This window comes from Pungitius pungitius, chromosome 21, assembly GCF_949316345.1.
Source record: "Pungitius pungitius chromosome 21, fPunPun2.1, whole genome shotgun sequence".
In the NCBI taxonomy this organism is placed as follows: Eukaryota; Metazoa; Chordata; class Actinopteri; order Perciformes; family Gasterosteidae; genus Pungitius; species Pungitius pungitius.
Genome location: NC_084920.1, coordinates 15,888,265 through 15,902,343, shown reverse-complemented (window position 1 = coordinate 15,902,343; position 14,079 = coordinate 15,888,265). Strand labels below are relative to the sequence as shown.

The 14,079-nt window shown below is 48.6% G+C and overlaps 1 protein-coding gene across 2 annotated transcripts; it reads left to right on the top strand.

Moving 5' to 3' along the window:
- Positions 1–728: 728 nt before the first annotated feature.
- Positions 729–13,871, top strand: ubald1a (UBA-like domain containing 1a). Of its 2 annotated transcripts, XM_062560112.1 has the most exons (4): positions 729–1,019; positions 1,614–1,673; positions 11,377–11,705; positions 13,832–13,871. In XM_062560112.1, the coding sequence occupies exons 1-4, from the start codon at positions 912–914 to the stop codon at positions 13,854–13,856; spliced, it is 522 nt and encodes a 173-aa protein (XP_062416096.1). In that variant the 5' UTR covers positions 729–911; the 3' UTR covers positions 13,857–13,871. The 2 variants fall into 2 exon arrangements, with proteins under 2 accessions (XP_062416096.1, XP_037319905.2); XM_037464008.2 differs by lacking the exon at positions 13,832–13,871 and having other exon boundaries at positions 731–1,019; positions 11,377–13,001.
- The last annotated feature ends 208 nt before the right edge of the window (positions 13,872–14,079 follow it).

Below are 14,079 nucleotides of genomic sequence, written 5' to 3'. Positions count from 1 at the left end.
GACCACAAAGGACATCATTTACCTTTCTTCTTAAAATATGCCAGTGACTCAGAACTGACCCTATGTTTGAAAGACAAAATATAGTATGCTAGATAATGTACATTGAGCGTGTAATAAAAGTCATCTGGATGAGGATGGGGTTTAAAAACACTGCGAGGAAGCGAATGAAACGCGTCCCTTGTGATCCCGACACGAAGGACAATGGGGGTAAGGCGACGTTGTAAAAACGCGCATCGCCGGACCGACGTGTGCGAGGGGCAGACACGACGCTTCCCCACGAGCCGCCATGACCGACCTCCGACTCCGCGCGACGTAACTGGGGCTCGTGGACTTTGTTTACCATATTTGGCCAGATAGTGAACACGGCGCGCCCGGGTATTGGACGAGAGCGACCGTCATTCACAAAAGTCTGCCTTCTCCGACGTTTTACAAACAAAGCGGGTGCTCATGGGAGTTGTAGTCCAAAACAAACCCGAGCCCTGAGATTACCCGCGAGGGGTCCATCCCTCCCGCTGCGGTCATTTAATCACCTCCCATCTTCCCAAAGTCTCAAATGTAAACACCGCGATCGACTATTTCCCGTTCACGTACATTAAAAGCACGAAACAAACCCCGCATGCGCCCGTTAATCGCACGCGGATCGCGACGCCATCCGTTTTGCGGCATTACAAACGCCCACCCGGCGGTGCCCTCATTTGATTGGCTGCGGCGTCCCGTCAATCACGCAGCGCTTCCAACGCCACCACCGCTCCTACAGTAAATATTTGTGTTTGCTCGAGCGGCTGTAATGGTGGACGACTGAGGCAGAGCGACGGAACACAGCCAGAGTGAAGGGAAACGAGAGGAACGAGGTCGGAAGTCTGTTTCGTAAAGCCAGCCGCCGCGAGTAGGACACGGGCTTCGTCGTTAAAATGGATGAACTCAAACATCAAGTCATGATTAACCAGTTCGTCCTGACGGCCGGTTGTGCGGCGGACCAAGCGAAGCAGCTCCTGCAAGCGGCGCATTGGCAGTTCGAGGTAAACCCCCCCCCCCCCCCCCAAAAAAAACAACGAAAAGAAGAATAGAGCAATACACGACGTTAAGAGTCCGCGGGAGCACGGTAGCCACGATGCTAATGTTTATGTCCGACCGGACACGAGTTACCGGCGGGGCTTAGCCCCGTCTGCCCCTCGCCGCCCCCGCGGGGGCTCCCGAAATGCAAAACAAAGCGTCAGTGTTCGCAACGTGTCCCCTTTTTACTCAACGGGAGCTGGACGGAAGTCCGCCCGGCTCCGCGGACACAACTTTTGGCCGCCCATGGCGTAAATGTACCGCTGCGGAGCGAGTACATCCAAGTACATCCAATTAGACCCCAGATTAAATACTACATAATCTGACACGTGACCGCAGTGTTCAGGCGAGGCCGGTGTTACGCAACACGCGTGACCGTCGTGTAGTGTCGACCGGCCGGCGCAGACATTGAGTCTGCGCTCTGTATTGTTGTTATTTTTAAAATGCACGTCAACGCAGAAATAAAGATATTTTTTATTTTTATTTTTATTCACATGAATGCATTGATCTGTGAGAGAACAGCGTACAATGTCACTGATTCTCTGTGTGTTTCGTTGTAGACTGCCCTCAGTGCCTTTTTCCAAGAAACAAATATTCCATATGGCCATCATCATCAAATGGTGAGTGTTGGGGGGGGGGGGGGGGGTGACGAGTGCTCTTTGTTGTCCTGTTTATGTAACCTATAACTTGGAGCGGTGTACATCTTTAAGGAGGTGGGGTGTGGGGTTTGTGGGTGGGATGGGTGCGGATAGACGGCACCCATAGGCCGAGCGGCATGATGATGTGCCAACAACAACAACAAAGCACATGTCGGCCATGTTGTGAGCTTCCAGAAATAAACACTCACGGGCATGCATGCATGCATGCCGCAGCCACCACTTGATTATGTATGCAAGGCAGAAGGAGGGAGGAACAGCAGGTGTAGATGCATGACATCCATAAGCCTTCATTGTTTTCCACCGATGTGCGTAAAGAAAGGAAAGGCCTCTCAGTTTCTGGGAGAACCCCCTCCCCAAAAAAAATATCTCTTCTAGGAAGAGGACAGCTGCGTCTCACAAATAGATCCTGGTGAAATTGCGTTGCGGGGGGGGGGGGGGGGGGGGGTCGTGGCTTCTGGGTCAGACGGACAGTGCAATTGATCATTTTTCTTTTGTGCTCAAACCTGCTTCTGCTTCCCTTTTCACTGTTTATTTGGTGAAACGAGAGCGAGATTGGGATAAAAGAGGATTTGGCTTCCCTTGCATTGGGGGTAGACATAAAGCCCTGCGAGTTGTGCAACACCAGCAGAGCTGCATCACGGTTGCGGCGTTATTACAACGAGGGAAGCTGATCCTTCTTCGCCATGTGATCGGTAAACGGGGGCATTTCGGGCCTCCATTTAGCTCACGAAATGTCTCCCTTTTTTTAATTCAGAGAGTAAACAACCCGCCGACAGCTGTGCAGAAGGGAGCTGACTGCTGCAGACGGCGGATAATGAAAGTCAGAGCGCAGAGCACTCGCGGGTTCTTTTGCGCAATCCAGGCGGTTCTCGTTCCCCCCCTTTTTTTTTTGCACATACCACACGCGTGTGCACGCTGTACTTAGCATGCATGCATTTGTGCACACGTACGCACACACAGAGGGACAGTGGGTGTGTCGGTGCGTGAGTCACAAGCGTACTACAGCAGGGCTGTCCTCCTGCATCCGGCACGCTCTCATTCAGAGTAACATAACGACGAGTCCCCCAGCAGCCACCGACATGCGGCCCGCAGCCGCATTCCCTGGCAGCATTGCAGGTTCTGACGTCATGTAGGTCACTTAGTTTACTGACACAGTTCAATGGGCTGGTTCACGCTATTGTTTTTTTTTTTAGGCATCAAGTGCCAAATCCCTTTCCCATGCCCAACTGTGGCATCATGGGAGATAAACAAACTAAACAAAAGCACTGTTGTCTAAATGCACATTTGTCAGTAGGAGGTCGAGGCTGATTTTGTTTACGTTTTTTTGTTAATGCAGCAGTTGTGCGTTTCACATCAGAGGTTTACATTGTGTATTAAACAGTGAGGTGAGCGAGCCTCTTGTATAATACTGTGGAGGGCGGGGGATTTAGATAAAGCTCCTGTCATTATTTCCTTTTAGAGGCAGAGCCGGGGGGGGGGGGGGGCGCCTGTGCTTTGCCACATGATCTAAGCGAGCTACAATCTCTGCACAGACATGCAGTAAACTCTCTTGTTTTTGTCCTCTTCATTGTGTATATAAAGTGTGTCGGTGAGAGCCGTCCCATCAACACCCCCCCAGATATTTTTTTTGTGAAACCCCTCCCCACACACACACACACACACCCTGCCTTCACCAACAGGGCAACCACAAGGCTCTCACCGGTCCCAAAATGGACCCCTTCACAGCGGAGTGTCCCGGCATAACCCAAAGCCACAGCCCTCCCTCTCTGGGGGGGCGCACACTGGCTCCTCCTGGCCTCCGTGCTTGTTCTCATCTGTCAGTTTGTGTTTACAGATACTAAACAGAAGGCTCAATGCGCTCCCTCACATGTTTCCTGTTGTTGTTCATTCATCAAACAAGTTCCCAGCCTCAGAGAAGCGTTTTGCCTTTTTGAGGCTAATCTCAAATACTTTTGTATACTTCCATTTTACTATAATGGCAATAATAGAAAGCAACAATTTGCTATGTAGAAAGAAAGCTAATAATTGTTTTGTGGAGAAATGTCTATCCTGTGTGTGTGTTGTTATCTGAGCGACCGTTGTCATGGAAACGTAGCGCCCAAGCCTCGTCCCCATGTTGGGAGGCGATGGGAGGCCATTTCAATATTCTCAATATTAGGACACATTTAAGACAATTTCTACCCAATCTGTGAAAAAGGCTCTTCCATATTTTCTGCTGATTGATGACTACAAACATAGAGAAAAGGTGCAACTAAAGATTATCTACATTTGTTTTGATATTTTGATTTTCAGTTATATATCAGCCTATATATAAAATGGTAATTATCAATTAGTGTTTTCCAAAGCTTAAATAAAAGATGACATAAATTTGGTTAACTGTTAGGAGGAAATCTTCACATTTATTCATTTTGCTCTAGTCTGGTTTCTGGCGTGCGAGCGAAGGAGCGACTTAAGGAAACATTCTTTCAGCCGCCGTGGTTTTTGGAGGAGCAGGTCTGTGCAGTGACACTAACATCAGTGTCTCCGTGATTAAGATCTCCTCCCGTGGGCCACATACAGCCACGAATGAATCCTCACGTGACCACACCGGAGGAAGTATGAGACCCCATCATGTGACTAAGGGGGGGGGGGCACTGGGCCACAAAGCTTCACGTGCGTGTCATTTCCGCTTGAGTTATGGCGGTTAATAATATATATAGTGAGGCCTGCAGTAAAGCCAGGACGTTGTCTTTAGTAGGTCAGGGTACTGAAAGCAATCTGCTCTGGAAAATATGACATTGTCCTCCTCTTGAATCGTATCTCCACTGTTTAACGTTCCATGTATTTCAGAAAAGACCGTTGTTCGTTGTTCCCTTTTCTTCGCTCTTGCAACATCCAATTAAACCAAATAACAGCTTCTGTGGATATGGTATTCTCCCTTTGTAATAGTTAAATAAGCATATTAGCTAAATAGAAGCAGTAGGTCATCTTAAATTGAATCCATTTAACTACTTAAAGCTTTCTCCTCTGGCCTACATAATGAAAACAAACCACTCTTTTAAAAACTTTTCCTTGTAATTGCTGTTGGTCACCGGATGCTCAAGGTGAATCAACCAATGATTTCATAAAGGTCAACGTTCATTAACTTCCTGGGTGATGTAGGGCACTAAACACTGTTTCCTGGCAATACAAACACGCAGTAGAAGGAAGGAGGAGGTGTGTGTGTGTGTGTGTGTGTGTGTGTGTGTGTGTTTGAGGGGGTGTTTCTGGTTTTAGAGTCCGGGTGTGGCTTTAAAACAAGTATTTCTTTAAAACCCTCACCGTCCTCATCCATGTAAGATCTCACAGATATTTAAAGTGTGTGGTGCGCCCATGCAGAGGAGCAGAGGTATAATTACCTCCACAAATCATCATGTGACAACATGGAAGACTGTCTGCTGCTATTTCTTTTCTCCGTCAGGCCTCTATTTATTTATCACCGCACTACAAGAGAAGCAGAGAGGCCAACAGGAGCATACAAAGGATACTTGAGTCGGGTTTCAAATAGCAGCCAGGAATCAAGACAAGAGCGAGAGGGCGGGTTGGGCCAGAACTTCAAGTGCTGCTTTGCTTTGCGTCTCAGCCACAGAAGACACAAAGGTGCCCTCTGTCCCGCTGCCACACAGACCTTCATTCAGTGCAGAAGAAGGTGAAAGGCAGTGCTTTCTCCCATTGTTTTTACATTGGCGCAGGTATTGGTGCCCCCCCCCACGGACGGGATGGGGCAGGCTAGCTGGCCCACCTTAGCGGTGGCTAACGTCAGGGCGAACGCCCTTCACTTAATCCCACGCCATTTAAACGAGGGCTTAGGCGCGTCTCGAGTCGTGGTGCACGTCGTCTTCTCAATAATTGCCAACTTCTAATTGTTCACCAGTGGATTCGAGCCACAAAGACGCCTCGGTGAAAGGAACCAGTCCGCCCGCCCTGTGCATGAAAGACCGCAACGCGCCCCGATCACTTCTTACTGGCTACTCTTACGCCACACATAGTGGGTGGTGAGCGGAGATGGTGGGCGGGTGGTGGTGGTGGTGGCGGCAGATTGGCAGTTGGGTGAAATCATGTGGCCAAAAAGTACTTTTTTAAGATTTGAAGAGGACTAAACCCAAAGCACCCGGGACGCCATCTTCCCGAGCTGGTCTGCCAGCTGCAGCGTGACGTAGACCTCACTCTGTTGGCGCCGATCCAGCGCCGTTCAAAGCCAACGTCTGCGTTTACCCCGCCGCTGCACGCCAAACCGTCAGAATTTGTAAACGCCGTGGTGCCGCGAGGCCGCCTGAGCCCCCGGTGCCCTCCAGCCGCGCCGAGCGGTGAGCCACATCTGAAAGAGGCTTGGCCTGCGCGCTGCATGTCGCAGCGTGTTGCTCTGCATGTTTCCGAGAACACGGCTTCCCAGAACCCTAACCACACACACACACACACACACACACACACACACACACACACACACACACACACACACACACAGGAACTTTGGGAATGGGAATCCAAGTGGGACTGGGTCTGTGAGGACCAGATGTTTTGGAGTTGGATTGAGTTCCACACTGATTCTTGCGTTCGCTGAGTACACACACACACACACACACACACACGGGGGGGGGGTTCAGATTGCGTCGCCCCAGTAGCACTGCTAGCTGGGCTCAGTGTCTCTTGCTACCTCGTCCTTCTGTCCCCATGCTGTCCCCTCGTCCTCAACCATGGCTGCCATGTGAAGTGAGAGAGGAAGCCCATCGGATCTGCAGTGTACACGTAGCCTCGAGATCTCTTGTGTTGACATGGTAGCCGTGTTTTGTTCTGCGTCACGGTGACCTTTGGCCCGGTAGTTGTGTGGTTTCTGGACTCGCGTGGGCCACAGAAGCCCCTTTTATTAGCAGCCTTTGTTGTGAGCAGTGCAGCTCAGTCCCAGCTCTCCTCCCCTCTCCTGTCACGTGACGCTTTTCTGTCAACGCTCCCATCTTCTTTTCCTACAGTAGACCGTGTGATGATGCATTCAGAAAACCAGCTAATGATCAACCCCGTGTGTGGATAATATTCACTCAGATATCGACGTGGCTCAGCTGCTGGAAAGAGGGTGAGGTGGAACAAACCTTCTGCACCACCTGTCCACCTGCTTTCTTTGGTTTGGGAGAGTAACTGGTTCTCGTTCTCTGACATCCGGGCCGCTCCCATGAAAGCCTGACTTGCTCACGCCATCCATGGGCTCTGGTTCATATCTAATAATTGGCCGTGTGGCTGGAGGAGATCAAACTGCCGGGCTGCAGCTCCAGACAAACGCGCTGCGCTCCTCGCCATAAAAACACTCCCTATTTAAGCATTTAACGTGCAGGCCCAATCACGCAGTTACTTCAGCTCCTCTCCTTCATTCAACCTTTCCCCCGGCTGCCTGCCGCAACGTATCACCGAACAGCCTAGTGACAATTAGAGTACAGTGCTATTGATGAATGGAAAATCTTTGTTTGTCCATTGAGCCCAGTTAATGAGTGCGTTGTGCCTTGAACGGCAGTCATGGAATACCTCGTGCACTCACAAGTCGGAAAAAGCATGTTTTGGTTCCTGTAATCTTTTCCAAACACGATGGGAAAAAAAACCACACCTGCGCTGCTGGTGTTGCCGGGTTCGAATGATGTTGTTCTCACTCGCCCCAAAGAAACCAAACAAAAGGAGTGATTCTATTCAAATGACTCGCCCAGACGTGATGGTGCTGAACGCCAGTTAAAGGAGGTGCAGTCCCAGTTTGTGTCGGCTGTCCATATCGAGCTCCTCTAATTGATTTAGATCGGTCGGCCTCTTCAGTGTTGCAGCAGCTTCACATAAATGAATAGCCTCGGTTTGAGTGGAACAGTTGGACTAAGTGCCTCTTTGACTCGGCCCGCTCCGATAACACCGCATGGAGGCCTCCGAGGCGATGGGGGATAACGTGACGTAGAATGCTGTGATTTCCTGAATCAGAGGCCCGAGGTAGACGGAGGTGAGAGAGAAAAGGGAGGCGTTGAGGCGTGGTGGACCAGTTCTGGGATGGTGAACGTAGTGAAGTGAGCATAAAAAATACCTTCTCTGAAGGAGGGGGCGAAACAAGGTGAGAGATGAAAGTGAGACGAGTACGGACGTGTGCGTGTGCGTGTGTGTGTGTGTGTGTGTGTGTGTGTGTGTGTGTGTGTGTGTGTGTGTGTGTGTGTGTGTGTGTGTGTGTGTGTGTGTGTGTGTGTGTGTGTGTGTGTGTGTGTGTGTGTGTGTGTGTGTGTGTGTGTGTGGAGGAGCACCGAGGTCCATCAAGGTCACGTGACGTACCTGGAGCCTCTGCACAAGTATGAAGAAGGATGAAGCAATACGGTTTCAATATTTCTGAGGAATCGTCGGCTAGACTTGAAGTAGCACCAGCTCATCTGTGTTTGTGTGTAAACACGCACGTATGTACACAAACCGAGGCGTGTTTAAGGTCTGTGGAGCCTCACTGCAGGCCCTAGTAGGTCTGTACTGCTTCCTCACAACAGTCGCCATGGCGATGCCTCTCAGCTGGCTCTGTTTTGACAAAGAACTTGTTCCCAGCGTCTTTTACTCCCCTGGTGTGTCCATCTGTACGCCTCGAATAAAATGCTAGACCGCCCTGCTACTACGTGCACTTCCAAACACACACGTGCACACACACCCTTCTGCCATTTAGAAGGTCCTCAATAACAGCAGCTTTAAACATCTGCCTGTTTCTGAACATAGGTGTTTCTGCAGGGACAACCTACTTGCAACATACATTTCCTCCAGATGATCACTCTGGGTCTTCTAATTCGCTGCAGTCGTTTGTTTCTGTTGCCGAGCAGACTCTTCTCAGGTTACTTCTGAGTATTTTGGAAACAGTTTACTGTGTCAGGGTGCCCTTTATTTAAAAACAAGTTCCCCTCAGCAGACCTCTGGTGTGGTTTCCTAACAGCACTGAATTGCACAAACCCTCAGAATAAACAGGAGTTACAGTCACTGCTTGGCTTTTCTTTCTTGCCCAATCACTGTATATTTAGCCGATGTTGCACAAATGGAATTCTTTGTTTATTCTTCCTGATGGAGTCAGACTTGATTTCATGCAACATGTTTTGTAGTTGCATTACAAATAAGAACTATTTAAGGTAGTTGGTTAAACAATCAGAACATAAAATAAAGAACATTATTAGTCATTTCCAGATGGAACAAATACTCATACCTTTATTTATGCCAAATAAATCTCCTCCTTGTCCACCTGCTTCCTTTAATTCTGTTCTACACGTGAACATTAACATTCACAACAACACACATTGTTGGCAATCTAGTGACAGAGCGCCACACCTTCTGTACACACACATGTTGATGTGCACACAGGAACAGATTGTTCTCATAGTAAATATTACATCTCACTGCCAAGCTCCCAGGAAGAGCACATTTTAGTAGTGGCCAAACCAAGGAAATTATTATCACATGATGTAAGGGCACTTATAAGGACTAAGGGACTATTCTGTGGGAATGATTGTGAATGCATGTAAACCCAGATTTAAATTGTTTACAAGTGTAAATCACTTATTTAAATCACTAAGTTGAAAAATGTCCCTGCAGCTGAATCCACGGTTATTTCCCCTCAGCAGTGGGCCCCGTGGATGTGGAAAATCCGAGGAACATCCGGCTTTATTTTAATCTTTTACCAGGAAGTCGATTCATTTTGTTTCATGCACCGTTGAGCAACTTTCATAGAAAGTCCAGGGGCCCCGCCTCGCTCATTATGGGTTGCAGCCCGCCTGCCTTCATGCACTGGTCCCAGAACCTCAGTGCTCAGCTTAATGCTCCAGGCTCCCTGCAGGGAACCACAGGGAGGTTTCACTTACAACCCAACACCCAGGGCGCCGCTTTTTAAAAGCAGCAGTAGACATTTTCCATTTGTGTGTGTTTTTTTGTGTGTGTGTGTGTGTGTGTGTTTCGTTGCGTGTGTGTGGACCATCGTTAAAGTTGAAGCTTTTTTATCAGCGACCTAATGTCCGATAAGCAGTGAGATCCAAACCCAGACAGTTTGGTCTTTGGACCAGATCCTCTTCCCTTTGAGTCGATACCGTCTGTGACTGTCCAAGGTCCCCTGCGCACACACACACACACACACACTTGGAGGTGTGTTATTTAATAACTAGAGGGGTGGGAGATGAGAAACCTGGGCGTTCAAAGTTCTTTTTGTGGTTTCTGTCACTCACATCCTTCCTGTTTGAGTCACTGATGATTGTGAAGCAGCAAGTGAAATGTCTTGGCAGGCCGCAGGCGTGTGTTCATATATGTGTGTTCATATATGTGTGTTCATACATGTATGTTCATACATGTATGGACACACATGTATGAACATACATGTGTGTTCATACATGTATGGACACACATGTATGAACATACATGTGTGTCCATACATGTGTGTTCATACATGTGTGTCCATACCTGCTCATCGGCTTTCTGCCCTCAACTGGTCCTCAGGCTTCCACCGGGACCCAACGAGTCACAGAGGTCACTTCTCCACAGCAGGAAGCAGCGTTTCCTGGCACCACAGCGTGCCCCCCCCTCTGACTCGGCCCGACCCCGACAAGCCCGGCGCCGCACTGTGTGCCGATCGCACGCCGCGGCACTTCTAGGGGGCCCGGCGGTCCGATTACACCCCCTCAGGGGAGGAGTGGTGTTCCTGCCACGCAGGGGTTTTTTCTCCAGCCTGTCGTGTACCACTCGGGCTGCGTTTCACAATCCGAGCATCATGGGGCATGGAGCCCAAAGGGCACATTGTGCTGCATTTTATACTGAGGGGCACGGCTCTAATTTCTAATATTTTTCAGTAGCGCCGACCCTCGAAGGTGAAGTTAAGAACCACTAGTTGGTCCGAGAGAATCGCCACCCTTAATAGTTTTTGTGTTCACTGTAGAACCTTTTTAAAAGCACGTTTCTGTCTCCCGTAACCCGGGGAGATGTGGCCCCCCCTGCCAACCTCTCAGCCCTCTGCTTCCCTATGGAAAACAGCAGGTTGTTGTTTCCCTACATGAAGGAAGCGGGCCATAGAGCCGTGTGTCAGGAGGAGGAGGAGGAGCATGAAGAGCTACTATCTTGGCCCGCATGTGTGTGTTATTCTTCATCTGGTCTGATGGGATTGGATTTCGACAGTTGGAACAGGAAGTGGGCGTAAACAAAGGACTGTTGTGTCAATATCAGGATCCTGCTGGAGAAGCAGAGTACCGGGATTCCCCTAAATTCCCAGCCTGTGATACTAAACTTTCAGCCAAAATTAGCTTTTAAACATTGCTCAAAACTTCCTTTCTGACATGATGTTTATTGTGGAACTAGAGCCCTTTTTTTAAACCTTTCCGTGTCGACAGGACAGTTTTTTACTTTGCTTGAGTTTTATCATCCAGTGTTTCTCTGCTGTAAAAGATGTCACACTGAAACCCACATGTCTCCAACTAGTTATTATCTCCTCTGTTCACTCATCTGTGGATTAGTTAGTTCACCCGAGTCTCATCCTAAATCATGTCATCGATGCCACAGAACTCGTCAGATTTTCCATCTTAACATCTGTATCCGATGAATCTTTTGTCTAAATCGATACATTTGTTGATTGATTAATGGTCCGATCCTGTGCCCAACTTACCTTAATGATCCTCCTCCCTCCTCTTCCCAGATGTGCACCCCAGCCAACACACCAGCGACGCCCCCCAACTTCCCCGACGCGTTGACCATGTTCTCCAGGCTGAAGGCGTCCGAGAGCTTCACCAGCGGCGGCGCCGGCGGCGGCGGCAGTCCCATGGCCGCCTCCATGGCCACCTCCCCCCCGCCCCCCCAGGTCTGCGGCTGGGGGCTCTCACCAAACCTACCTAATGTGCCGCAGCCCCCGCAGGGACTCTGGACTCACGGGGGGCCCCCCACGCAGCCCTGCCCCGTGTGGCCCATGGGCGTGAGCCCCCACGCAGGCACCGAGCAGAAGGCTAACGTGGCCATGGAGGCCGAGAGGTGAAGGAAGGCCCCGCCCCCCACCCACCCACCCACCCCTCCCAGGGGGAGTTAATGCCGGGCGGGGGCTTCTGGTGGGAGATGATGGGTTGGAAGGTGTTTTGGTCTTTTCCCCAAAAGACGGATGGATTTGTGAAAGATGGAAACTACGTAAACCAAGAAAACTCAATGAGGACAGATTAAGAAGAGGAGAAAACCAATGCAAATGTTGATACAAATCTATATTAAAGAGAGGATACGCACTCACATAGTAATAAGAGAGCAACTGAAATGTTTGTTAGCTTTTCATAAGTCAATAGATAAGAAAATATTATTGAACAACAGGAACAAAAATGAAAAAGAAATTTAAAAAAAAAATGGTCGCGCCCAAGGATTCAATGTGATGTTCAAGGACATTCAAGGCAGCAAACTTAATTTTCTCTTTTTCTCTTTAGTTACACCCCCCCCCTCCCCCCCCCCCCCTCTGTTTTTTCAGCCAGTGTTTTTTTGCCACTGGTGTTGTGTGTTTCTGCAACTGTGTGTTGTGCATGAGGAGAGAGGAACCTGCTGTGTGGTGTTTAAGATCATCGGACTCCAGAATCAACGCCCCCCCCCCCCCCCTCAGGGGGTGCGTGCGCATGTGAGCGGGTGATTAGTTTGTAATAAAACATGTTTATATGCATATATATCTGTATATATATACGCACACACACAAAGACCCACACATTGGTGTTTAGAGGAAACGCCTCTATTCCGTCATTCCCATCGTCAAGGCTGGGACTTTTCTTACCTCACCTGGTGGTCACCTGACTTCTTTCAGCCAATCAGGGATTCTTCTTAAACCAACTGTTGCTGCCACGGGACATGTTTTTAAAAGTTGTGTTTTTTTCTTAAAGGCAGCAGCCACTCTGGTTTATGCTCATTGGTCTTAGCAGCAACGCAAGTTTTACACCTGGACTCCGACAACAACAAAACATCCGCTGTAACACTTTTTCTATATTCAGGTTATCACAAGAAAAATGAGCAATCATGGTTTGTACGACATTGTTTGTAATGCTAATTGTTCTGTTTTTGTCGAAAGGTTAAGGGCGGTGGCTTTGAGGAGGGGGGGTGGGACTTCAGGTAGACCTTTGGCTTTTTTGTAACGTGAATCAAAAGCAGCTGAAAATGCTGTAGATTTAAAAGAAAAAAAAACACAACTACTCCATCTTTGTAAAGAGAATTGCCACTCCGCATGATGTGTTCATAGCCTGTAACGTGTTTGGTAGAAAACATACATGAGGGCGGGACATGTTTATCGGGGGGGGGGGGGGGGGGCATCTTATTCTCGATGCGGTTATAGATGACAAACAGTCAAATCGGCAGGTTCTCAGAAGACGAAGTGAAAATGAAGTGTCTTGTTGGAAGGAACAGAAATGTGTGCGAGGGAAGCCCCACGTGGGCCATTTGGTGACACTTTTAGATACTTTACTGCAGAGTTTGGGAATGAACCTGATTTATGGCAATATTTGTAATACTAGGTCTGCCCCTTTTTTAGTTGGTCCTGTTTGGATTTGTTTTTCATTTGATACAACGAGAGTGTAAGAGGAGATATTTTGAATAGCTTCAACTGAAACTACCAAGTCGGTGGTTAACAATGAACAAGCAACTTTCTTTTTATTATTTAGACTGAACTAACGTTCGAGTTCACCCTTTTTCATGCTTCATACTTTATTTGGTTAAATCACGTGTTTCTGGGTGGGCCTGTTCCTAAATGGATTCTCATGTATGTTTCCCCACTTGTTTGACTGTATGAGACCATTCCCACAATATTTGTGGACTACCTGATAATTAACTTATCATTTTTGTGAACCTTAATAAATATTGTATGTCAACCTAAAGAGTGTGTGTGTGTGTGTGTGTGTGTGTGTGTGTGTGTGTGTGTGTGTGTGTGTGTGTGTGTGTGTGTGTGTGTGTGTGTGTGTGTGTGTGTGTGTGTGTGTGTGTGTGTGTGAAAAGAGACACCAGAACACTGTTAAATATTGACGATGGCTACATCATAATATCCCACCTGAGCCTCATTGAATAGTCAACAAGCCAAAGTCCCTCTGTGTATCAGAGAATTAAGATGAATCTCTTTTGATGTTATTTTGTGTGTCTGTGTGTAGCTGCTACAGCAGAGTGTTTCCGTGAGGGATCCAGCTGTGTGTAAGAGAGCGTGGGATCACAACGTCTCCTCCATCAGCAGGGAACCCAACAAGGTGACAAATGTAATATTAACCTGTGGGCTGTTGTTGTTGAAGGACTAAGTGACCTCATCTTCTGCTCCGTCAGCGCTACAGGTGGAGGCTGCTTCTCCACCCTGCAGCAGGAAGTGGGAGGAAGAGGAAACACACGCCCGTGGTGGACGTTAGGT

Bases quoted from the DNA above. Each gene is read 5' to 3' on its own strand.
- ubald1a (XM_062560112.1), top strand. From the start codon at position 912: ATGGATGAACTCAAACATCAAGTCATGATTAACCAGTTCGTCCTGACG. The intron at 1,020-1,613 runs GTAAACCCCCCC...GTTTCGTTGTAG, and splicing joins CGGCGCATTGGCAGTTCGAG to ACTGCCCTCAGTGCCTTTTT. The intron at 11,706-13,831 runs GTGAAGGAAGGC...GTCTGTGTGTAG, and splicing joins GTGGCCATGGAGGCCGAGAG to CTGCTACAGCAGAGTGTTTC.